Here is a 25,711-nt window from a genome sequence, read left to right as displayed (position 1 = left end):
ATTGGAAGAAGAAATATTGTTAAAATGTCAATACTACCCAAAGCTATCTACACACTCAATGCAATACCAATCAAAATTGCACCAGCATTCCTGAAGGTAGAACAAACAATCTTAAAATTTGTATGGAACCACAAAAGACCCCGAATAGCCAAAGCAATACTGAAGAAGAAAATCAAAGCAGGAGGCATCACAATCCCAGACTTTAGCCTCTACTACAAAGCTGTAATCATCAAGACAGTGTGGTATTGGCACAAAAACAGACACATAGACCAATGGAATAGAATAGAGAATCCAGAATTGGACCCACAAATGTATGGCCAACTAATCTTTGACAAAGCAGGAAAGAGTATCCAATGGAAAAAAGACAGTCTCTTAAGCAAATGGTGCTGGGAGAAATGAAGAGCAACATGCAGAAGAATGAAACTAGACTGCTTTCTTACACCATACTCAAAATGGATGAAAAATCTGAATGTGATACAGGAAACCATCAAAACCCTAGAGGAGAAAGCAGGCAACAACCTCTTTGACCTCAGCCGCAGCAATTTCTTACTTGACACATCCCCAAAGGCAAGGGAATTAAAAGCAAAAATGAACTATTGGGACCTCATCAAGATAAAAAGCTTCTGCACAGCAAAGGAAACCATCAACAAAACTAAAAGGCAACCGACAGATTGGGAAAAGATATTTCCAAATGATGTATCGGATAAAGGGTTGGTATCCAAAACCTATAAAGAACTTACCAAACTCAACACCCGAAAAACAAATGATCCAGTGAAGAAATGGGCAGAAGACGTGAATACACATTTTTCCAAAGAAGACATCCAGATGGCCAACAGACACAAGAAAAGATGCTCAATGTCATTCATCATCAGGGAAATACAAATCCAAGTCACACCAAGATACCACCTCACACCAGTCAGAGTGGCTAACATCAATAACTCATGAAACAACAGATGCTGGCCAGGATGTAGAGAAACGGGAACCACTTGCACTATTGGTGGGAATGCAAACTGGTACAGCCGCTCTGGAAAACAGTGTGGAGGATCCTCAAAAAATTAAAAATAGAACTACCCTATGACCCAGCAATAGCACTACTAGGAATTTATCCAAGGGATTCATAGGTGCACGTTTACCCCAATGTTTACAGCAGCACTTTCAACAAGTCAAATTATGGAAAGAGCTTAAATGTCCATCAACTGATGAATAGATAAAGAAGATGTGGTTTATATATACAATGGAATACTACTTAGCAATGAGAAAGAATGAAATCATGCCATTTGTAGCAACATGAATGGAACTGGAAGGCATTATGCTGAGTGAAATCAGTCAGAGAAGGACAGATATCATGTTTTCACTCATATGTGGGTCTTGAGAAACTTAACAGAAGACCATGAGGGAAGGGAAGGGGAAAAAAACATTGGTTACAAACAGAGAGGTAGGGAGGCAAACCATAAGAGACTCTTAAATACAGAAGACAATTTGAGGATTGTTGGGGGGGTGGGGTGGGGGAGAGGGGATGAGGAGAGGTGATGGGCATTGAGAAGGGCACTTGTTGGGATGAGCACTGGGTGTTATAGGTAAGCAATGAACCATGGGAATCTACCCCAAAAACCAAGAGCCCACTTTACACACTGTATATTAGCCAATTTGACAATCAATTATATTTAAAAAACAAAAACAGAAAGAAAATAGATAAAAAGTTTTTATTCTAATTTTTTTAACATGTATTTATCTTTGAGAGACAGAGAGATAGAGCATGAGCAGGGGAGGGGCAGAGAGGGAGACAAAGAATGTGAAGCAAGCTCCAGGCTCTTAGCTGTCAGCACAGACACGGGGCTTGAACCCACGGACCACAAGATCATGACCTGAGCCAAAGTCACACACTTAACCGACTGAGCCACCCAGGCGCCCCTGTTCTTTTTGTTTTGTTTTGTTTTGAAGTTTATTTATTTCTGAGAGAAAGAGAACGAGCATCAGCGGGGGAGGGGGGGACAGAGACAGAGGGAAACACACAATCTGAAGCATGCTCCAGGCTCCACACACTGTCAGCACAGAGCCCAATGCAGGGCTAGAATTCATGAACTGTGAGATCATTACCTGAGTCAAAGTCAGATGTTCAACTGACTGAGCCACCAAGGCACCCCTAAGATGTCCCATCTTAAAATAAAACAAGTCTCCAACTTCACAGTACCTTCCAGCAACCATTCAATGCTTCCCTTAAGATTATAGTTTTCCTAATAATCCAGTGAAGAAATGAGCAAAAGACATGAATAGACACTTTTCCAAAAAGATATCTACATGGCTAACAGACACATGAAGAAATGCTCAACATCACTCATCATCAGGGAAATACAAATCAAAACCACAATGAGATACCACCTCACACTAGTCAGACTGGCTAAAATTAACAACTCAGGCAACCACAGATGTTGGCAAGAATGCGGACAAAGAGGAACCCTTTTGCACTGCTGGTGGGAATATAAACTGGTACAGCCACTCTGGGAAACAGTATGGAGGTTCCTCAAAAAATTAAAAATAGAACTACCGTATGACCCAGCAATTGCACTACTAGGTATTTATCCAAAGGATGTAGGTGTGCTGTTTCGAAGGGACACATGGACCCCAATGATTATAGCAGCACTATCAACAATAGCCAAAGTATGGAAAGAGCCCAAATGTCCATCGACAAACAAATGGATAAAGATGTGGCATATACATATACACAATGGAGTATTATTTGGCAATCAGAAAGAATGAAAACTTGCCATTTGCAACAACGTAGATATAACTAGAGTGTGTTATGCTAAGTGAAATTAGTCAGAGAAAGACAAATACCATATGACTTCACTCATATGTGGAATTTAAGATACAAAACAGACTAACATAAGGGATGGGAAGCAAAAATAATATAAAAACAAGGAGGAAGACAAAACATAAGAGATTCTTCAATATAGGGAACAAACTGAGCACTGGAAGGGTTGTGAGAGGTGGGATGGGCTAAATGGGCAAGAGGCATTAAGGAGGACACTTGTTAGGATGAGCACTGGGTGTTATATGTAGGGGATGAATCACCAGATTCTAGTCCTTAAATCATTATCGCACTATATGTTAACTAATTTGGATATAAATTAAAACAAAAAAAGTATAACTTTTCGAAACAGCTGTCTCTCCTTTCTCTATTTCCTCTCCTTCTATTTTCTCTTAAACCTACATCAATCAGGTTATCATCCACTGAAAATAGTACCGTCAAGGTCACCAATGATCTTCACAATGACAAATCCAATTATCATTTCTCAGTGCTCCTCTGACTTGACCTGTCAAGAGCATTTCACAGTATATCTCTACTTTTCCTAAAATACTCTGACTTGTTGTCTGAAACATACTCTCACTGGCTATTCCACTCAATATTGTTGGCTGAGCCACCACCCTCACCTAGGTGATATACAAAGATTAGGGCTCAGGGCTCAGTCATTTGACTTCTCTTTCTATTCAATCACATGTGGCTTTAAAGACCATTTATCCTCTGATAACTGCCAAACTTATATATCCAGACACAACTTTTCTCATGATCTCCAATCACCTACTAGAAATCTCTATCTAAATGTAGGTAGGTAATTTGTAAGGAGTACAAAAGGACAAATGTTTGCTGAAGGAATGAACAAAGGGGCTCCTGGGTGGCTCAGTCAGTTAAGCGTATGACTTTGGCTCAGTCATGATCTCACGGCTCGTGGATTCAAGCCCCATGTCAGGCTCTGTGCTGACAGTTCAGAGCCTAGAGCCTGCTTTGGATTCTGTGTCTCCCTCTCTCTCTGCCCCTCCCCCATTCATGCTCTGTCTCTGTCTCTCAAAAACGAATAATTTTTTTTAAAAGTTAAAAAAAAATGAACAAATTAATGACTTCATAATTTTGAGTCTGATATTATAGTGATGTTTAATGATGAATGTGAAAGAATACAGCTTGAGAAGAAAACAGAAATAGTTCTGCGTTAAAACATACTGAAGTGAAGGTTCTGACAGAATATTGAAAACATATAGTGTACAGTTAGAATCAGAAACCAGAACAGAGTGATAGATTGAGGGTAATGATGCAGATTTTAGTTTTTAGGCCAATTCCATCCCAAAACAAATAAAATCTTCTTCCTTTGACCTTACATATTCCTTTTTCTATATCTTTATCTTCTACCAAAGCTTGTTAATGTTAATTTGCATTTACCCAATGACCAAGATGTTGAGCATCATCTCAAATGAATGGCCATTTGAAGATCTTATTTTATAAGCTGCCTGCCTGTTCAGTTCTTTTGTCCCTTTTTGAAAAGGTGGGTTGACAGTCTTCTTACTGAGTTATAAGAATTCTCTGTATATTCTGGATATAAATCCTTTGTCTGATATATGCATGGCAAATATTTTACCCTCATCTGTGGCTTTTTGTTTTCTTAGTGGTGTCTTTTCATGAGCAAAGTTTTTAATTTTTATAGTCCAATTTAGCAATTTCTTCTTCTGTGGCTTATGCTTTTTGTGTCCTAAGAAATCTTTGCCTAATCCAAGACCATAAAAATTTTCTTCTAGAAATTTTTCTTCTAGAATTTCATGGCTTTAGCCCTTATAATTAGATCTGTGTCCCTTTTTAATTAATTTTTGTGTTTGATGTGAGGAAAAGGATATCTAGTATTTCAGAAACATTCATTGAAAACTATTCTTTCCCCACATAACCTTGGTACCTTTACCAAAAATCAGTTCTCCCTTAGGCTTGGGTCTATTTTTTTTTAACTTTCAATATTTGATCTATCCTTATGCCATACCACACTTTCCTGATTACAGCAGCACTAAAAGGCAGTGCAAGTAATGCAAGTCCTCCAATTCTGTTCTTCCTTTTTAAAATCATTTTTTTATTCCAAGTCCTTTGTATTTCCACTTACATATTAGAAAAAGTTTGTCAATTTCCAAAAAAAAGAAATAAAAAAGTTTTTTAAGCTTTCTGGGAGCTTGATTAGGACTGCACTAAATCTATAGAAAATCTAGGGAAAATTCCCTCTTAACAGTATCATCCTTCAAATCCATGGCAATGCCATGTCCCTTTCCTGATACTTTCAGCAACATTTAGCAGTTTTCTGTGAGAAGGGCTTGTACATCTTTTGCTAAATTTATTCCTAAGTATTTTATTTGACTTTTTTATGCTCTTATGAAAGGAGCTCTTTTATAAATTTCACTCTGACTAGCTATTGCTAATATAGAAATACAGTTGACTTTGTGTATTTATCTTATATATTGTAACCTCAACTAAATTCATTTAGTATTCACTCACTTAAGATCATAACTTCTGGGCATAAAGACAGTTTTATTTCCTCCTTTATTTCACTGACCTTCAGTACAATGTTGAACATAAGTGATGAGAGTAGAAATCTTTACCATTCCTGATTTTAGGTAGAAAGCATTCAGTCTTAAAATGATTGCATCACTAAGAATGATAACAGCTGTTTGTTTTTCATAGATGTGCTTTTTCAAGTTGAAGTTCACATCTATTCCTAATATTCTGAGTTCTTAGCATGAATGGCTGTTAGATTTTGTTAAATGTTTTCCTTGCATCTACTGAGATGATCTTAAGGTCTATGTCCTTTATTAGCATGATATATATTGATGTTCAGGTGCTAAACCAACTTTGTAATCCTAGAATAAACCTTATTAGTTAATATTCACTAACCTTTATAGACATTCATACATACATACATAATACTGGACTCAATTTGCTAATATTTTGTTAAGAATTTGTGCTTCTGGGGCACCTGGATGGCTCAGTTGGTTAAGCATCCAACTCTTGATTTCAGCTCAGGTCAGATCTCACAGTCGGGGATCAAGCCCTGCATCAGGTTCCATGTTGAGTGTGGAGCCTGCTTGGTCTCTCTCCCTCCCTCTCCCCCTTTCTCTCTAAAAATAAATAAATAAATAAATAAATAAATAAATAAATAAATAAATAAATACGTTTAAAAAAAAAAGAATTTGTGCTTCTATGCTCATGAGAGATACTGGTCTGTAGTTTTCTTTTCTTGTGATGTCCTTGTCTACTTTTGATATCAGGGTAATGCTGAGCTCATTAGAGTTCATTAAGTGTTCCTTCCCCACTATTTTCTTAAAAAGGTTGTGAAGGATTGGTGTTATTTTTGCATTAAATGTTGGATAGAATTCACTGGTAAGAAGTCATGTGACCCTGAACTTTTCACTGTGGGAAGCTGTAAATTACTACATGAGTTTTTTTAGTTGATATAGATCTATGTAGCTTTTCTATTATCTTCTCAACACTTTGGTGATTTGGGTCTTACAAAGAATTTGCCCATTTCATTGGCATAAGGTTGTTCCTAACAGTCCTTGTCTTAAAAGTCTATTTTGTCTGGTATTAATATAGTCAATCAAAGTCACTAATGCTTAACTGTTTTCATGGTGTATTTTTACCTGTCATTTTACTTTCAGTCTATGTGTGTGTTTGAATATAGTGTGTCTCCTGTACACACCATATAACTGAATTGTTTCTTCTTTGTTTTATAATCTCTGCCTTTTGGTTGGAGTGTTCATTCACCCTGTTTCCAAAATTAACAAAACTATAGGTATGGCTGGATTTGGGTCTTTATTTGGATGTGTTTTCTATTTCTCTCATTTCATATGTTCCTCTATTCTTCCTGTACTGCCTTTCTTTCTTTAAGCAAAAATATTTTAGTGTAAGTTTTTAATTTTTTATTCCTCTACTTAGTTTTAATCTTCTCTCTTTGTGTATGTTTTTTACTTGCTACAGATATTACAATGTGCACATTTATCTACCACAACCTACTTCATCTTAATAGTGACTTCCAGGAAAACAGAATAAATTTGTGCCAACCTATCTTCATCTTCCCTCTGTGACCTGATATTATGATCATGCTCAAACCTGTTTCACCTCCTGTATATTTCATAATATACACTGGGCTAGTCAAGACAGAAATTAGGGAATCATTATACATTCCTCTCTCTCTCCTTTACCCCCTGCATCTAATCAGTAATTCCTGTTGACTCTACCTCCTCAATATCTCACAACAGCCTTCCTCTTCTCCGTCTTCATTGCCACTGCTCAGATTCTGTCCTTACTCATCTTGTACTTAGCCTACTGCATTAGCCTCCTACTGGTCTCTGTTCTTTGAGTTTCATCATTTTCCCATTCCCACATTATCACTTACACAGCTTCTACATACAGTCATTCTTATATGCAAATCTTACACTATTCTTCTGAACAATATTTTTCAATGGCTCCCAACTGCAAAAACGATAAAATCTAATCTCCACAGTACATCACACAAAGCCTTCCAAGATCTGGCCCACTGCCTATCACTGTCTAACCCCACTGACCACCGCTATCTGATAAAACATTATGTACCAAATGACAGAAAGGTATTTATAATTTCCTGAACACAACTGAATTTCTCATTCTTCTGTGCATTAGTACAAGCCATTTTCTCTACCTGGAATGTCCTCCAGGTAGAAAATACTTATTCATGCTTAACCTCTCAATTTAACTGCAATCTTCCTTATATAATTTGATTCTACAAAGTAGTCCCTCACTTCTCTCAGCACTTTGGAGACTGTGCTCTAGTACACTTTCTGCATTTTAGTGCAGCAGTTTGTTCTCGTCTCTCTCACCTCTCAATTTTTATCTCCTTCAAAATGGGAACTATCTTTTTGCTTTCAACCCTCAGTACTAAGTGCACTGCGTGGCACATAGTAGGTACTCAATTATTATGTGCTTATTCAATAAATGAGCTATGAAGGTAGAAATGATTTATGAAGGCATGAAAAATAATGAATCCCCCCTAAAGTAATTACAGAGAAAAAACAGCTACCTTAGGAACTGTAGGGAGCCAATTATTGAGGTTCATTTATATTATGTACTTCTCACGGGGCCTGTGCTAAACTTGCATACATTATAACAAAAACACTACAGAAAGATGTTATCATGAAACCCATTATGCAGATGAACAGAGGCACAAAACTGTTAGGTAAGCTGGTTCAAGGTCACAGCAAGTGATAAATCCAAGACTGAGAGAAGTTTATGTTAACCACTATCCTATTCTGCTTTTCAGTATAGCCCAATGTTAAATCTTCACTGCTGTTTCTAGGGCTCTGCTATCCCTTATTGCTATGTAATTGCTCTCCTCTTTTTTCATTTTCTCTTTTCTTTGTATTTTATGTTCTTTACTTCTCTCTTTTTTCTTTCTTCTTTTCCCTTTCTCTTCCTCTAATTCTATCAATTTCCATAATGACATAATCAGAACTAAACTATATGATCAGATATTTTACCCTAATATTCTCTTTTCTTCCTTAAGAACATTATAGGGAAGAAGCAAGTAGAATAAAAGAAGACAGGGAGGACAAAGAAGGAATAGCTAGTGAGAAAGGAGGCAAGTTAAGATTGTACAGTATAAAAGAAAGTTTCAAGAAGCAAAAAAATAAAAACAGATCTGTGAATGTGGCAAAAGAAAGAATGATGATTATTACTGGCAGCAACATTTTAGCTGAATCACTGAAATCAATATTACACTGTATGTTAACTAAAATTTATATAATAAAAAATAAATAAATGTGAGACCTAAAACCATTAAACTCCCAGAAGAAAACATAGGCAGTAATCTCTTTGACATCAATCTTTGCCACATTTTTCTAGATATTTCTCCTCAGGCAAGGGAAACAAAGAAAAATTATCTAAGGGAACCACCCCCAAAAATAATAACCTTTTGCACAGTGAAGAAAATCATCAACAAAACAAAAAGGCAACCTATTGAATAGGAGAAGATATTTGCAAATGATGTAACTGCTGGTGGGTTATAAAGATCTTATACAACTGAACACCAGAAAAACAACCCAATTAAAAAATGGGCAGAGGGGGTGTCTGGGTAGCTCAGTCAATTGAGCGCCAGACTCTTGATTTCGGCTCAGATCATGATCTCACAATTTGTGGGTTCGAGTCCCGCATCGGGTTCTGTACTGACAATGCAGAGCCTACCTGGGATTCTCTCTCTCCCTCCCTCCCTCTGCCCTTCCCCCTCTTGCTCTCTCTGTCACTCTCTTAAAATAAATAAACTTTAAAAAAGTAAATAAGAATAAAACTAAATTTTTAAAAAATGGGCAGAGGACCTGAGTAGACATTTTTCCAAAGAAGACATGCAGAAGGCCAAAAGATACATGAAAAGATGCTCAACATCACTAATTATAGGGAAATGCAAATCAATACCACAATGAGATATCACCTTAAACCATAAGAATGGCTAGAATCAAAAACACAGGAAATAACAAGTGCTGGGGAGGATGTGGTGAAAAAAGAACCTTTTGTGCACCGTTCGTAGGAATGTGAATTGGTGCAGCCCCTGTGGAAAACAGTATGGGGGTTCCTCAAAAAAACTAAAGATACAAATACCATACAATTCAGTAATTCCACTGCTGGGTATTTACCCAAAGAAAATGAAAATGCTAATTTAAAGAAATATATATGGACCTCTATGTTTATTGCTGCGTTATTTACAATAGCCAAGATATAGAAGCAACCCAAGTGTCCACCAATAGATGAATAGATAAAGAAGGTGTGGTATATAGATACAATGGAATGTTACTCAGCCATAAAAAATTATGAGATCTTGCCATTTGTGACAACATGGATGGACTAAGGGGGTATTATGCTAAGTGAAATAAGTCAAATAAAGAAAGGCAAATACCATATGATTTCATTTGTATGTGTAATCTAAAAAAACAAAACAAACAAAAAAGCAGAAACAACCCATAAATACAGAGAACAATATGGTGGTTGCCAGAGGGAAGGAGGGAGATGGGTAAAGGGGGGAGTGGGAGGTACAGGCTTCCAGGTGTGGAATGAGTAAGTCATAAGGATGAAAGGCACAGCATAGAGAATACAGTCAATGATACTGTAACAGAAAAAACAAAACAAAACTAAAAATGCTACTAACAGTGATGCTCTAAAAAATATAAAAACCTGTAATAATTAAAAATCCAGTGATAATGGGAAGTGGGAGGTAATAGTTTCTATAGGATAGTCATGGAAGGCCTCTCTATTTAGGTGATATTTGAATGAGAAAGTGAGCCAGGCAAATAAGCAAAGAGCATTATAGACAGATGGGCCAGTAAGTAGTCCAAAGACCAGAGAAGAGAGAACATTCAGTGTGTGTGAGGAAGGGCAAGGAGGCTAGAGTAAAGTAAATGAAAGAAAGAGTAATAGAATCAGCTGTAATATATCCAGAATTCATCTATAATTATAATTATTCCTAATCATCACTGGAGTCTTTCATACATAAATAGTTTTTAAAGTAATACATGAGGGGGGAAATTCTGAAAAATTTCAAATTCATTACTGTGCAAAAATTTTCTATGTCTTAGCATTTTTTAAAATATAACCAAAGAGTTCTAAGTGTTTTTACAATGCAAGCAATATTCTTAAGTACAGCATGTCACTCAATGAGTTAAAAATACTTCACATTAGGTTTCAATATATTTACATCCACTATTCTCAAATATGATGCAACACCAACTTCCATACAGAAAGCAGTGTCCTACTCAGTAATATGTGAATACTCTTTGGACAAGTCTGCTGCAACATTCTTTTGTCAAGACTCCAACTGGAGCACTGATGTTCAATTCTAAGAGCAATGTGTTAAGAGGAACACACATTAGTGAGTCCAATTTCCTAATCATGTCCCTTTTCCATCTACCTGCCAATAACTTAGCATGGTTTAAAAGAACTCAACTATTTCCAATCCTCTCTCCCCCTCTCTCTGCCCCTCCCTCCTCTGGTCATGTGAGCTCAGTCTCTCAAAAATATATTTTTAAAAAATTAAAAAAAAAACTCAACTATTTCCATATATGCCATAATACCCCCAATGCATTAATATGTGTAATAAAAAACTAATTCCATTAAGTCAAGATATTTTTCATACTCATATTTTTTTGTTTAGTAAGTGCTAAAAAATTGGTTAGCAATAAAAAATTTATAATATCAACAAAACAGATCTTTATTAGAGATGAGAGAATTTCAGAGGACACTTACATTGGGGGGGAAGCTAGTTGACAAGCAAACTGAAACCCAATTTCTTCAAGAAATTTAAAAAGCACGTTTTAGATGTCTTTTTTTTTAAATAAAAAAGAAATAATACTAGGAATAAAAGCCAAATATGCATTTGAAAAACAGAGAACTTGCCTACAGTTACGTAAGCAATTAAAATAAAATGAATAAAAATGCAGCATTAAACATGCTGCAAAATGTGCACACTCAATCCAGCCAAGACAGTTACACCCACTCCCATTAGTAAAACAAAATGTAAGACAAAATGGGAAACTAATGAGCTCAGCTGCAGGGGCTTGTTTGTTTGTTTTTTAATTTCATCCATTTGCTCAAAACATAGTTTCTATTTTACCCTAAAGTCTTTTGTTGGATATAAGGGGAATCAAATGTTCCTAAACAAAAATAGGAATAAACTCTGAAAATGCATAATACAAGCTCATTTGTTCTAATGCACATCTGGTGTATTCTGTCTTAACATCTTTGACAGGTTAATCATTTGTCTTCATGTTTAAAGAACACAAGTGCTTTGCCAGTGCTGTTGAACAGATCCTGAGGGGGGCAGGGGTGAAAAGAAAATGTTAGAGAAAGGTCTATTTTTTCAAGATGCTTTGTTTAAGTAAGTGGCAGTGGGGCTACATATCTAGAAAACTTGAGCGTGGTATACAGAAGCTATAAGTCATTATGAAAGTAGGAAATAAAGTCAATTAATAAAAATAAACATTTTATAGTGTTTTTATTTATTTTTGAGAGAGAGAGAGAGAGACAGAGCGTGAATGGGGGAGGGGCAGAGAAAGAGGGAGACACAGAATCTGAAGCAGGCTCTAGGCTCTGAGCTATCAGTACAGAGCCCAACGCAGGGCTTGGACCCACAAACCACAAGATCATGACCTGAGCTAAAGTGGGGTGCTTTAACCAACTGAGCCCACTCAGGCGCCCAAAAATAAACATTAGGGACACTTTTCTTATTTGAAATAAAGAAGGTATTTGAAAACCTTCCAGGCTACAAAACAATAGTCTCAAGCTTTATGATGCAAATGGTAATATAAAAACTCAAGGCTAAAGAATAAAGAAAATAGGGGCCAAAAGGATTATTCAGAAAATGGATAAAGTAGCAAAGGTGACAAAATTAATTTCTGTGAAAAATCAGTTCACTGCCCAAAGCAAGGAGATGGCTGGATACTGATATATTTGGTATCTAGTTTCAGTTTGAACTGACTATATTTAGTATGTTTGGTTTTAGTGAGCTTGAATTTAATTAGAAACTACAAAAAATATGAGAAATATTTTCATCCAATTCAACTATGATTCTGGTTTAAATTTTAAAATAACATTCAGTTTCAAGTCTTACTTAGGAAAGAACAGAAGTCTGATTCCATGACAACAAACACTACTGTAATGGATATCCCTAATAAAAACAACCAAATTCAGTCCGATATCTAACAAGCATGTGTTATTCAATGCAAGTTAACAAACATAAACAAACAAAACTCTAGGACAAGAAAAGAATTGGACAGTCCACTTGAATTTGCTTAAAGTACTGAACATGATCTATAATTCAGGTGTTCATGTATGATGACTTTTAGAATTTTTTTTTTTTAGCTCAACTTGAGTTGAAATTTGAATACAGTCTACTAAAACAATTTTAAAATATTTGTTCTGTTTACACTATAAAATTTTATCCAAACTTCAGCACACCTAAAACGAACCATGTCAGAAAATGAACTCAATTTTCTTCCCAAAACTATTGTTTCCATTAATATCAACTTAGAAGATCCCAAGGCTTCAACATTTCACCATCTGACTCCTCCCTTTCTCTCCCTCAAACTGCTCATTCCTAACTATTAGCACAAAGACCTAGTGTCTTTGACATTTGTCTTCTTACTCCAGTCTCATTATGAAGACTTTAAATATTACCTTTATTAGTCTCTGGCAATTGTGCCTAAACTTGTCTCCCAACTTCTAGTTTTGATTCATGCCAATACATCTTACAAACTCTTGTTAGATTATTAAAGCTCTAAGGAACTCCCCATGTTAAAAACTTCTAAGGGATTCTTGCTAAATACAGAATAAAAGTCCAAGCTTATTAGGATCTTATTCAAGATCCTTCTCAGGGCTCCTGGCTGGCTCAGTCAAAACAGCGTGCGACTACTCTTGACCTTAGGGTCGTGAGTTTGAGCCTCATGTTTGGTGTAGGGATTACTGAAAACTCTAAAATAAAAAAAAGATCCTTCTCAATATGGTATCAGTCTTCCTTTCCAATATAATTTCCCATTATTCTCTTTCATTTCAATGTATGGGTACTATTCACTATAAGCCAAAGAGAATTAACTGGCTTTTCATGTACATGGCCTATATAATATCTGACTTACTTCAACGTATATGACTAATAGATTCTTTTTATTTAAAATAATATGCTCCTCGGGGTGCCTGCGTGGCTCAGTCAGTTAAGTGTCCGACTTTGGTTCAGGTCATGATCTTGCTGTTTGTGAGTTCGAGCCCCGCATGGGTTTCTGTGCTGACAGCACAGAGCCTGGAGCCTGCTTTGGATTCTGTGTTTCCCTCTCTCTCTACCCCTCCCCACTCACGGTCTCTCTCTCTCTCTCTCTCTCTCTCTCTCTCTCTCTCTCTCTCAAAAATAAATAAACAATTGGGAATGCAAGCTGGTGCAGCCACTCTGGAAAACAGTATGAAGGTTCCTCAAAAAACTAAAAATACAACTACCCTATGACCCAGCAATTGCACTAATAGGCATTTATCCATGGAATACTGCTGTTTTGAAGGGACACATGCATCCCCATGTTTATAGCAGCACTATCAACAATAGCCAAAGTATGGAAAGAGCCCAAATGTCCATCAATGGATGTATGGATAAAGAAGATGTGGTATATATATATATACAATGGAGTATTACTCAGCAATAAAAAAGAATGAAATCTTGCCATTTGCAACTACGTGGACGGAACTGGAGGGTATTATGCTAAGTGAAATTAGTCAGAGAAAGACAAATATCATATGACTTCACTCATATGAGGACTTTAAGAGACAAAACAGATGAACATAAGGGAAGGGAAACAAAAATAATACAAAAACAGGGAGGGGGACAAAACATAAGAGACTCATAAATACGGAGAACAAATAGAGGGTTACTGGAGGGGGTATGGGAGGGGGGATGGGCTAAATGGGTAAGAGGCATTAAGGAATCTACTCCTGAAATCATTGTTGCACTATATGCTAACTAATTTGGATATAAATTTTTAAAAATAAAATTAAAAAAAAAAACTCCTAAGAACCATGAAAAAATAAATAAATAAATAAATATTTAAAAAAATTAAATAATATTCCCCTTAATCTACTCATCCAATTATTCAAGGTACAGTTTTTTGTTTATTTAAGTAGGCACCATGTCCAAGGTGGGGCCCGATTCACAAGCCGGAGATCAAGAATCCCACACACATTACCAACAGAGCCAGCCAGGTGCCTCTCAAGTCACAGGGTTTTTTGTTTTTTGTTTTTGTTTTTCAAGTTTATTTATTTTGAGAGAGAGAGAGAGAGAGAGCACAAGTGGGAAAGGGGCAGACAGAGAGCAAGAGAGAACTCCAAGCAGGCTCCACACTGTCAGTGCAGAGCATGACGTGGGGCTTGAACTCACGAACTGTGAGATCATGACCAGAGCTGAGATCAAGAGTTGGACACTTAATTGACTCAGCTACCCAGACACTCCTCAAGTTACAGTTTAAATGTTACCTCCTTCAGCATGTCTTCTCTGATTTCCCTACTCCTGTATAAATTTCTCCTGAACACCTTTGGCACCTTGCGAAATTTTCATACAATACTTCACGATATGGCTATCTATATAGCAACATTACCTCTTACTAGATTTCATAAGAGGGAAATATCCATGAGGGGAAAGTTCTTTAAGGGAAATATCTGCAGAGTCACGCACAAAGTAAGCATTTATATATATACAATATACATATACATATATATGTATATATATATATATATATATATATAAATGGAGAAAGAGAGAGAATACTGAAATAAATAAGCATACATATTACATTGATAAAGAGGTATAAAATAGTATAATGATAACATACCCAGGGGGTAATATGTGCCATTAATTTCAAACTTGAATATGGCCTAAATTTAAAGAACTGGTATTATAAAGTAACTAGGTTTTCAAATTATTAGATTACCGATATTAATGCCAAAGGAAAAAAAAGAATCAAATCTACATGTTCTTATATAACATGAAATTCAAACACCAGAACATATTATTAATTCTATGTATATATTAGGAATTTTGTTTTATAACTAAACATACATATTAGAAAGTTATTGACAGCATAAAATAACAAAAAGAATTCTCCCTTACTTCTAGTTAGTTTTGGAAATCTTTTTTTCAGTTTCTTCTTTAATGGATTAAGCTCAGGCATTATTTCTGGAACAGCTACATAAAAGTCTGATTGAATTTCATCATCCAAAATCTGAAATTCAGGGGAAAAAGATAACCTTAAATTATATGAAAAGCTTTATCCTTCTAAAAATAAAAGTATAATGTAGTAATTTCCCTTATACTTTCCCTTAGAAAGCAGACATTAAGCAAAATTCTTTTCTTCAAACACAAAGATCCTACAGACACATTTACCAATTATGAAAAACATGAGAACCAAAACATTTTCTGATGTTCTTTTAAAAACAGCCACAACCTTTAAAAGAAAGAAAAAGCAAGAAAGCAAGAAAGAAAGAAAGAAAGGTTTCTAAACATTACTAGGTTTAATGTTTCCATGGGGTTATGTTAGGCAAAAGTGTAATAAAGTAGAAGACAGGACTAATGTGTACCTGGCGCATACAATCCTACAAAGTTGAATTCATATGTCCATTAAAACTAAAGAAACAATGTTGAAAATTTTGCAATATATCACATGTAAAATTAATACCACTCAAATAACCACTAGCAACCAAATCACTAGCAACCACACTGCTTTCCTAAATTTAGAGCATCAAAAAAACTAATCTATAATTATTTTCACAAAGAACTGAAACTAAAATTCTATTTGCCTCCAATAACTAAAAATAAAAGAGGAGTAGGATGGTTGAAGACAAATTCACTTATAATTTATTTATCCATATTGTAATTCATTTTAATAGCAAAAAGAGTAATACTTAATTTTTAAAAGACAGTTTTAATTAATTCAGGCAAACATCCAAATTAATTAGTAGACTACTACAATTAGTTGATTACAAAATGAAGCAACTTTTTAGAATAATACTGCCTAGACAATAAATATTTTACCAATGATTCTTTTTCCATATAATATTTTACCACAATATGTCATTCAAAGACTTGGTTTGGGGTTACACAGTAAACCCTAAAATCTTGAACCATGGCAAAATTAAGCAGATTCTGGCATTTTATCTTCCTATTACTATTCTTATTTTTACAAATTCTTTACTCCCTAAATAACTTACTATGGTCCCCTTAACAATAATATTTGCATTAAACGAGCACTTACCACATTTGCCAAGCATTCTGCTAAATATGTCACATGATTTAGTTCATCTAGTCTTTACAATAACCCTAAAAGGCCAGTACTAATATTGACCACACATCCCAGATCAGGAAACAGACAGCTCAGGGAGGATTAGTCAGTCTATGCAGTCATAAAGAGCAGACCCAGATTTTAAGCACATGTAATGTGGTTCCAGAATCCAGGGCTCTCATTCATAGAAATATGAAAGCAGAGGCAATTTTGAAATGTCAAAGAACTGCATATGAAATCTCTACTCTAAGACCTTCCATACTGGAAACTAAGCTCTACTCTCTAATTCCAAAGAATTTCTGATATTGTTTATTTTTTAAAAATTAAGAGAATGTTAAAATTTTATTAAGTTAAAGTTTATGATGCATCAGAAAGAACCGGGTACCACCCTCTGACTTTGACTCAGATTATGAAAACATAATCTCTTTGTATTTTCCATTAGTGCTACTCCCAAAAATCATTCTGGAGACTCTTCCTTAAAAATCCAGAATCCTAGGGGTGCCTGGGTGGCTCAGTCAGTTGAGCGTCTGACTTCCGCTCAGATGGAGATCTCATGGTTCGAGCTTCACGTCAGACTCTGGGCTAAGAGCTCAGAGCCTGGAGCCTGCTTCAGATTCTGTCTGTCTCTCTCTCTCTGCCCCTACCTTGCTCGCACTCTCACTCTCTCTCTCAAAAATAAAACATTGAAAACAAAAAAAAAATTTTTTTTAAAAATCCAGAATCCCTAACCACATTTAGAGTACTGTTGGGGCGGGGAAAAAAACAAACTACAAGGACATCCCAAAGGAAAGGCCCAGTTCAAACTTTCCTGAAATCAAAATCTGGATATGGAACAAAAATAAGTTTTCAAATCACTTTCTCCTGTTCTAAAACCAAAAAATGTTAAATGATTAAATTTAGAAGATTTTAGAAACTGTTAAGGAAAATCACTTGTATTTTCAGAAATAACTCCCAAAATTCAATAGACATGCCTCTTCTTCTCACCTCTTAAAAAAAAAAAAAAAAAAAACAAGTTGTTCTGGTTTCAAGCCTGCTCCACAAATGCTTTACTTTCTCCAGGCAGGCTACAGAGCCACTTGCTGTCTCGTGCTGAGCCTATGCCACTCTGAAGCGGTTGAGGAGTACAAGTCAAGAGTAACAAGAAGTATCATATTACTACAGAGGTCAGATACTATTCCTTGTGATCTGTAAATTTAATCACACTTTTCACTCTAAGAAGGCAAAACAAATATCTGATCTTCAAATCATGAATAATTTAAATTTCATTTTAAATCTTGCATTCAAAATCACAGAGTCATAGTACCCTTTCCAGTCTACCCACAAAACTCTCACAAACATACAGGAAGCAAGGAAAAAAAAAATCACAATATAAATCAGGCATAATTAATATCAGACTGTCTGAATAGTTTTTTCTTAGCTTGATTATGAGACTCAAAAGAGTAAGAAAATTTTTCACTGCTTTACAAAGCTTTACTAACCATTTATCAAAAGATATAAGCACAGTGGTTCTGTTCCACATGCAATAAATCAATGGATGGCAAAGATAACAGAACAATTTCTATAACTAATGAACATGAAACAACACTGTACCTTCTGAATCAGACTAGTTCCTCCGGCAAATGCAGCTCCATTTTCTTCTGCTATTTTAATCTCTGATGCATTCTATCAAAATACAATAGTTTGAACATCAATCTTTAAATAAATTCAGTCTGCTTTCAAGTATTTTGTCAGAAAAAATATCACATTTCAAAGTAAAAATTGTGGCTTTTACTCTTAATTAAAAATGTATCAACTGTGTATTAGTTGCATCAGAAATATTATATCTGGAACAAGTTTACTTTGTAGGTGATTAAGGTGTTTCTTGACTACGACATGACGAAAAACATTGAAATGACATATTAGGAACCTACCAAGCCCAATCTAACTCTCCAATGCCTTCAATACATCATATTTCAAAAATAAAAGATTAAAATACATTTAGTATTGCTAATTTAAATGGAAACATCAAACCAATATAGAAGAGGACAAATTATGTTAAAAATGATAGTATCAAAACTATATTGTACACCTAAAACTAATATAACACTGTATGTTAACTAAATGGAATTAAAATAAAAACTTAAAAAAATTTAGCCAGTTGTCTGAAAATCCAGAAGAAAAATATACAGTATTAGTTATTTTCTTTCTGTATGTTCCATTTATGTCATTTGGTTTTACTTTGAAAATATATCACTCCCTTAAGTTACTCAAGTTTTGTAGCATTCCAACAGCTCTTGGCTCCACTTTGCTGGAAAGAAGTTAAAGAATCTCTTCCTTGAAAGTAAGGCACATACAGAATAATCAAAACACTCTACAAGACAAATTCATAAATACATTACAAATAAATGTTTATAATATAAGATTGACAAAGAGCCATATGACTATTTGTTACAAACTCGACTTTCCTGTTTTTCCAGACTAGATATTTTTAAAAGTGTGGTCTCTTGGATGCCTGGGTGTCTCAGTTGGTTAAGCATTCGACTTCGGCTCAGGTCATGATCTCATGGTTTGTGAGTTTGAGCCCCACATAGGGCTCTGTGCTGACAGCTTGGAGCCTACAGCCTGTTTCAGATTCTGTGTCTCCCTCTCTCCCTGCCCCTCCCCTGCTTGTGCCCTCTCTCTCTCAAAAAAAAATAAACATTAGAAAAAAATAAGAATAAAAAAAAGTGTGGTTTCTGTGTCTACATAGGACTAAGTGGGCCTACCTTTAAAATAATTTTATTGTTTTTGTTTGAGGAGAGGACTTAGTGCAAGTAGCAGGAGCTAGTAGGATGGACGAATTCTCTGTTTCTCTTTAGTTTCTTGTGAGAAACATAATGTGATAGATTAATAATGATAAAATTAATGTTCTAATTTAGCTCTTTCTGAAACTAATGACATAGCCTCAAATGGAAAAAATGACTATATGAATAGTCTCATTCAGCTGATCTAAGCACTGATTAATGTTATATGTAAAGAAAATTAAATTATATAAAAAGTTAACAAAGGTTACTCACCCCTGTAAATACAGCAACTTTATTGATTTCTGAAACGAACGGGTATGGAAAACTAAGAACACTGGCAAATGGCTCCACTTTTTTCTAAATACACAACAATGGAAAAATAATTATGAAAAATCCATTTATATTTTCTATGTCTCGCATCTATAAAAAACAAAACTGACATTTTATTTTCAACATTTTAATTTTACCATATGTCCTTTAGTCCAGAACTATTCACAGATTATAATTTAAAGCATAAAGACTATATTTCAGGATGCCTGGGTGGCTCAGTCAATTGAGTGACCTCCTGATTTTAGCTCAGGTCATGACCTCATGGTTTGTGAGTTCAAGCCCTATGTCGGGCTCTGTGCTGACAGCGCAGTGCCTGCTTGGGATTCTTTCTCCCTCTGTCTCTGGCCCTCTCCCACTCTCTCTCTCTCTCTCTCTCAAAATAAATAAACATTTAAAAAAATAAAATAAGAGACTATATTTCTTTCATAAGAAACCATAAATGAAAGTCTAAATCTCTTAACCTCCATACTACCACAGCACTTGGCTTCTATCTCTATATCATTCATCACAGCCACTCATATATTAAGAGATGTACTTGCATATCCATATCTTCCTGAGCACCTAGTACAATGATTTCTACATAATGGATATCAATAAATGTTTACTGCCTTGAAGTAAATTCAAAAGAACATGCAATTTTTGTCACCATCAAAGAGGACAGGAGTGTAGCTATGCATACTGGACAACAAAAAATATCCAGCTAATCTGCTCAGTAGGAGATCCCTAGTTTCCACCATTGGCTCTAAATAATTATGTGATATTAACCCTAAATCTAAGACAGGCTGCCAAGCCTGAAAGGCTCTTCTGTGTGGGACTATTTTGAAACAACATGGACTGCCCCCACCTTCCAGAGATATTTGAGAAGACAGTTGGAAAATCCAAAATATATAATGGCATGCATTGAGGCACCCAAATATGGGTGGAGATTCTACAGGACCTCAGAACTAATTTGTTCAGTTTCCTAGCCAAGGACCTGTCTAGCCCTGTGGCTCATATCACTCAGAAAGAATTCAAATGGAAACAAGTTGTAGGCCCACAGTTTTGGTGCAGTTTTAAGGTCTAGAAGAAAGAGAAAATGCGTTGTTCCCTAAATAAAACTGAAAGGTTATCTTTTTAGCAAAACTTTGAGTAGAGATAACCACCTGAGAATTTTTGGGGGGTGGGGGGATTTTTTTTTTCAGAGGGCGCAAACTCTTACACATATTTTAGTATCAGACTCAGTTTTATTGACTGGCATTCCTTTGCCATTAACATGTCACAACTGGGTTTCAGTAAATTTTTTAATGGCAAGTAATCACAATAAAAGCATCCCCTGGGGGAATATTGGCTTGTTGTACAAGCACTCTATCAAAAACAAAAAAATGTCTTAGGAAGACAACAGTACCCTTTCAATGTTATTAGTTTACAAGTGGTTTTCTTTTTTTTTTATTTTTATTTTTAAAAAAAATTTTTTTTTTTAACGTTTATTTATTTTTGAGACAGAGAGAGACACAGCATGAACGGGGGAGGGTCAGAGAGAGAGGGAGAATCGGAAGCAGGCTCCAGGCTCTGAGCCATCAGCCCAGAGCCCGATGCGGGGCTTGAACTCGCTGACCGCGAGATCGTGACCTGAGCTGAAGTCGGACGCTCAACCAACTGAGCCACCCAGGCGCCCCTACAAGTGGTTTTCACTTATGAAATGAAGTCTGTCATCCTACAATGTCTTCATCATAAACTACAGTTAACCTTTGAAGAACTCAGGGGTTCGGGGCACTGACCTCCAACACAACTGAAAATCTGCATATAACTTGACTCCCCAAAACTTAACTACTAATAGCCTACGATTGACCAAAAGCCTTACTGATAACATAAACAGTCAACTAACACACATTTGGTATGTTATATGTATTATATACTGCATTCTTATAACAAAGAAAACTAGAGAAAAGAAAATGTTATTAGGAAAATAAGGAATAGAAAATATATTTACAGTACTGTACTGTACTTATCAAAAAAACTCTGCATGTAAGTAGATCCTCACAGTTCAAACCTATGTTGTTTAAGGGTCAACTATACATTAATGGCTGACTGAGAAAATGATCATGTTGGATACTACAACATTTTTAAAATAAAAGGACAGTAACACTATAGTATAAAATAAAATTACAGCATGGTCAGTATAAACTGTTTCTAATAAATAAGAACTAAGAAATGAGAAAGACCTTGATTCAAATCCTAATTCTACCCTTTACCCTGTGACCTAGAAGAAGTTACTTCAGTTTCTATGTCTCAGCTTCCTCTTTTGAGATTATTATAGGATTAAGTGAGAAAATGCATGCAAAGCACTTAGCATTGTGGCTGGCACACAGGAAGTTTCCATAAATGTTGGTTGTGATAATTAAACACTTACCAAGTCCTTTACATGCATTATTTCATTTAAACCTCTGAAAAACCGCATGAACTAAGCATTTTATCTTCCTTTATCAAGAGAGAAAAATCAGGGGCACCTGGGTGGCTCAGTTGGTTAAGCATCCAACTTCAGCTCAGGTAATGATCTCACAGTTCATGGGTTCAAGCGCCACACTGGGCTCTGTGCTGACAGCTCGGAGCCTGGAGCCTGCTTCTGATTCTGTCTCCCTCTCTCTCTGCCCCTCCCTGCTCATGCTGTCTCTCTCTCTCAAAAATAAATAAATGTAAAAAAGAAAAAAAGTTAAAGAGGTAGAAATATAGATCTGAGGAGGTTAAACTGTAAGCCTAAAGTCAAAGAGCAAGTAAGTGGTGACATCAAGCTTCTGACCTATACTGTAATCTGATTCCAGAGCCCATTCTCTTAAGCACTACACTGTACTCCTCCTCCTAAGTGTTCAACTATTGTTGCTGTTGAGGTTGTTCAATTATATTCAAAACCTGTACCTTTCAGTTTGACCAAAAAAAGACATCCTTGGAATAAAAATTAAAACACTGCTTCCAAGAAAATTAGATTTCTTAAGACAGTTAAAAAATTTAGAGCTGTAATGGACCTCAGCTCTAACTCAGCATTTTTACTACTTTTAGAGTTTTATAAACAAAAGTCTTCCATGGAACTGCATATAAAGAGTGCAGAAAGGTTTTGGCTAAAGCAGGAGTGACGGGCATGGCACCCCATCCATGCAAACTTAGTCTCAACGCAGGACTCTAAGGAACACACCTGAAGCAACTGAGCTAATCCCAAACTCTCATTTACAGAAAAGGAATAGGACACCCAGGCAGCTTAAGTCATTTTTCAAAGTTACAGCAATACCTCAATTAATTTTAACACCAATTTGCTGACATTTGTACCAGTGATTTTCAGGTGAATAGGAGATACATGTTCATCAACTCTGCAGAATATGTTCAACATTCTACTTTATATTTTGAAAGTAAAGACAAACATTTTTCATCCTGAAGTACAGAAAAGCATAAGATTTTCTAAAAATTGTTATATGGAACAGGAACTTGAAAAATTAAGAAACAGCAATTCATATAGCCACTGTTCACAAATTTTTTTTAATTGAGTCTACATACCTTCTTCCCCAGTGCCATATCCAGTGTCAAATCAAGATAAACACCTTGCTTTGGATTAGTAAAGTCTAGAATTTGAAATTTCTTAAGTAACTGAATAGCCTTCTCCACCTCGTGTATCTGTCTTGGATATAAGCGTTTTAAGTAGACATCATCCTCAGGTTCACCTTCCATAAAGGAATATGACTTTATTTTTTCTGTTTCATCTGTTTTCTCATCTGATGTTTTGTCTTTTACACCTTTTTTTGTGCTCTTTGCAGGCCTTAAAAAAAGATAAATTCAAGATCAGTTACTCAATACATAGTCCAAGAAACTGTTTTTTTAATATTTCTTTCTTATTTTTGAGACAGTGAGAGCATGGGTAGGGGAGGGGCAGAGAGAGACAGGGACAGAAGATCAGAAGCAGGCTCCGCACTGACAGACAGAGCCCGATGTGGGGCTTGAACCCACAAACCGTGAGATCATGACCTGAGCAGAAGTTGGATGCTCAACCAACTGAGCCACCCAGGCGTCCCAAGAAACTTTTTTCAAAAAAGCCAATGAATGTAAGACAGAAAAAATAATGAAATATAAATTTTATTTTATTTTAATTTTTTTAAAGTGTATTTTAATTCAAAAGCATAGACTGTTTTACAGTTTTTCTAATTCAACGAATATCAAGTGAACTTTTGTACTGTTTGCAGGTGATACAAAGTTAGATAAGGCATTGATGCTGCTCTCCAGAAATTTAGAGGAGTAGAGGAGACAGACATGCAAACAGATAATTTCAATACAGTGGGGTAAGTACTCTGACAGTGTTAGCAGAGCCAGGCCAAAGCTATAAGGAAGACTTTTAAGCCAGCCTAGTAAATTAAGGAAAGGTTTTAGAACAGATGACCCTAACATCGATTCTTGAAGGATAAGAATCAGCCCAAGTATATACCCAAAAAGACCTATGACCACATGAAAAAGTGTACACAAATGTTCATAGCAGCATTACTAATGGCCAAAATGTAAAAACAACCCAGATGTCCAATAACCCAGATGGATGGATACATAAATGTGGTATATCCATACAATAAAATATCAATCAGCAGTGAAAAGGAATGAAGTACTGATACAAGCTACAAAAAGCATGAACTTGGAAAACATTATGCCAGTGAAAAGAAGCCAGTCACAAAAGACCACATATTGTATGGTTCCATCTATATGAAAGAACAAGAATGGGTAAATCCATAGAGACTGAAAGTAGATTTAGTGTTTGTCCGAGCCTGGAGGAGGGGGTTGGAGAAATGGGGCATAACTGACAACGGGCATTGGGTTTTGGGGTAAGTTAACAAAAATGTTCTAAAAATGACACTGTTGGTGACGGCAAAAGTGTGAATATACTAAAGACCACTGAATTGTACACTTTAAATAGGTGAATTTTATGGTATGTAAATTATATCTCAATAAAGCTACTATTTTAAAAAGTAGAGTGGGGCACCTAGGTGGTTCAGTCAGTTAAGCATCCAACTGTGGATTTCCACTCAGGTCATGATCTCCTGGTTCATGAGTTCAAGCTCTGCATCTGGCTCTGTGCTGACAGTGTGGAGCCTGCTTGGGATTCTCTCTCCCTGCCCCTCCCCTGCTTGTGTGTGCTTTCTCTTTCTTTCTTTCTCTCTCTCTCTCTCTCTCAAAATAAATAAATTTAAAAAAAAAACACTAAAATTAGCAAGAGAAAAATTAAATTAAAAAAATAAAAAAATAAAGAGTTAGCCAGGCAAAGAAACACATAATAAAAGTACTGAGTCATCAAATAGAATATGAATACATACAGAGAGCCATTATAAATTCTAACTGACTAGAGAAAAGTGGGCACAATTTTTCTGCAAGGAACCAGAGAGCAAATAATTGATGGTCACTTATCTCAATAGCTCAATTCTGCCACTATGTGAAAGCAGCCATAGACACTGAAGAATGAATGAGTGTAGATGTGTTCCAATAAAGCTTTATTTATGAACAATGGCTTCAATTTCATAATTTTCATGTGTCACTAAAAAATGTAAGAACCATTCCTAGTTCATGAACCATACCAAAACAGATGGCAGACCAGATTTTTTGGTGCACTGGCCATATTTTAGTGACTCCTGAACCAAAGGGTAAAACAGAGGGCACAAAACATCAAAAGATGAGGCTGGAGAATCTACATCATAGAGGGCCTTCACTAGAAACAATGAGAAGCCACAGCACAGGAGTGACATCTGTATTTTCGTACAGACTATTCCCACTATAACAGATGGATTTGAAGGAAGCTGGATTGGACACAATATAAAGACTATTCCTTCCCTTGCTTCCCAAGGAGATATGACAGCCTCCAGAGCAGTGATGGTAATAGGCTGAAGAAGATAAGACATTAGACATTCACAAAGAAAATACAGCAGGAAAAGAAGGGGGGAAAGACTCTAGAATACTTCCTAGGCTTCTGGCTTGTGTGACTAGGCATAGAGCTG

The 25,711-nt window shown here is 35.8% G+C and overlaps 1 protein-coding gene across 1 annotated transcript in view; it reads right to left on the bottom strand.

Annotated features, from left to right (window-relative positions):
• MRPL1 (mitochondrial ribosomal protein L1) overlaps positions 1-25,711 on the bottom strand; it is a 98,514-nt gene that overhangs the window by 49,617 nt on the left and 23,186 nt on the right. Inside the window, exons 3-6 of the mRNA XM_047091808.1 lie at positions 23,244-23,502; positions 19,665-19,748; positions 18,220-18,291; positions 15,462-15,573 (exon numbers count right to left, since the gene is read on the bottom strand). Coding sequence (XP_046947764.1) covers positions 15,462-15,573; positions 18,220-18,291; positions 19,665-19,748; positions 23,244-23,502 — 527 coding nt within the window. The remainder of the gene's footprint in view (positions 1-15,461; positions 15,574-18,219; positions 18,292-19,664; positions 19,749-23,243; positions 23,503-25,711) is intronic.

The sequence above is a fragment of the Lynx rufus genome, unplaced genomic scaffold, assembly GCF_022079265.1.
Source record: "Lynx rufus isolate CCGP_SWC_20201006 ecotype Redwood Valley unplaced genomic scaffold, mLynRuf1.p SCAF_3, whole genome shotgun sequence".
In the NCBI taxonomy this organism is placed as follows: domain Eukaryota; kingdom Metazoa; phylum Chordata; class Mammalia; order Carnivora; family Felidae; genus Lynx; species Lynx rufus.
This window is presented reverse-complemented; position numbering and strand designations above follow the sequence as displayed.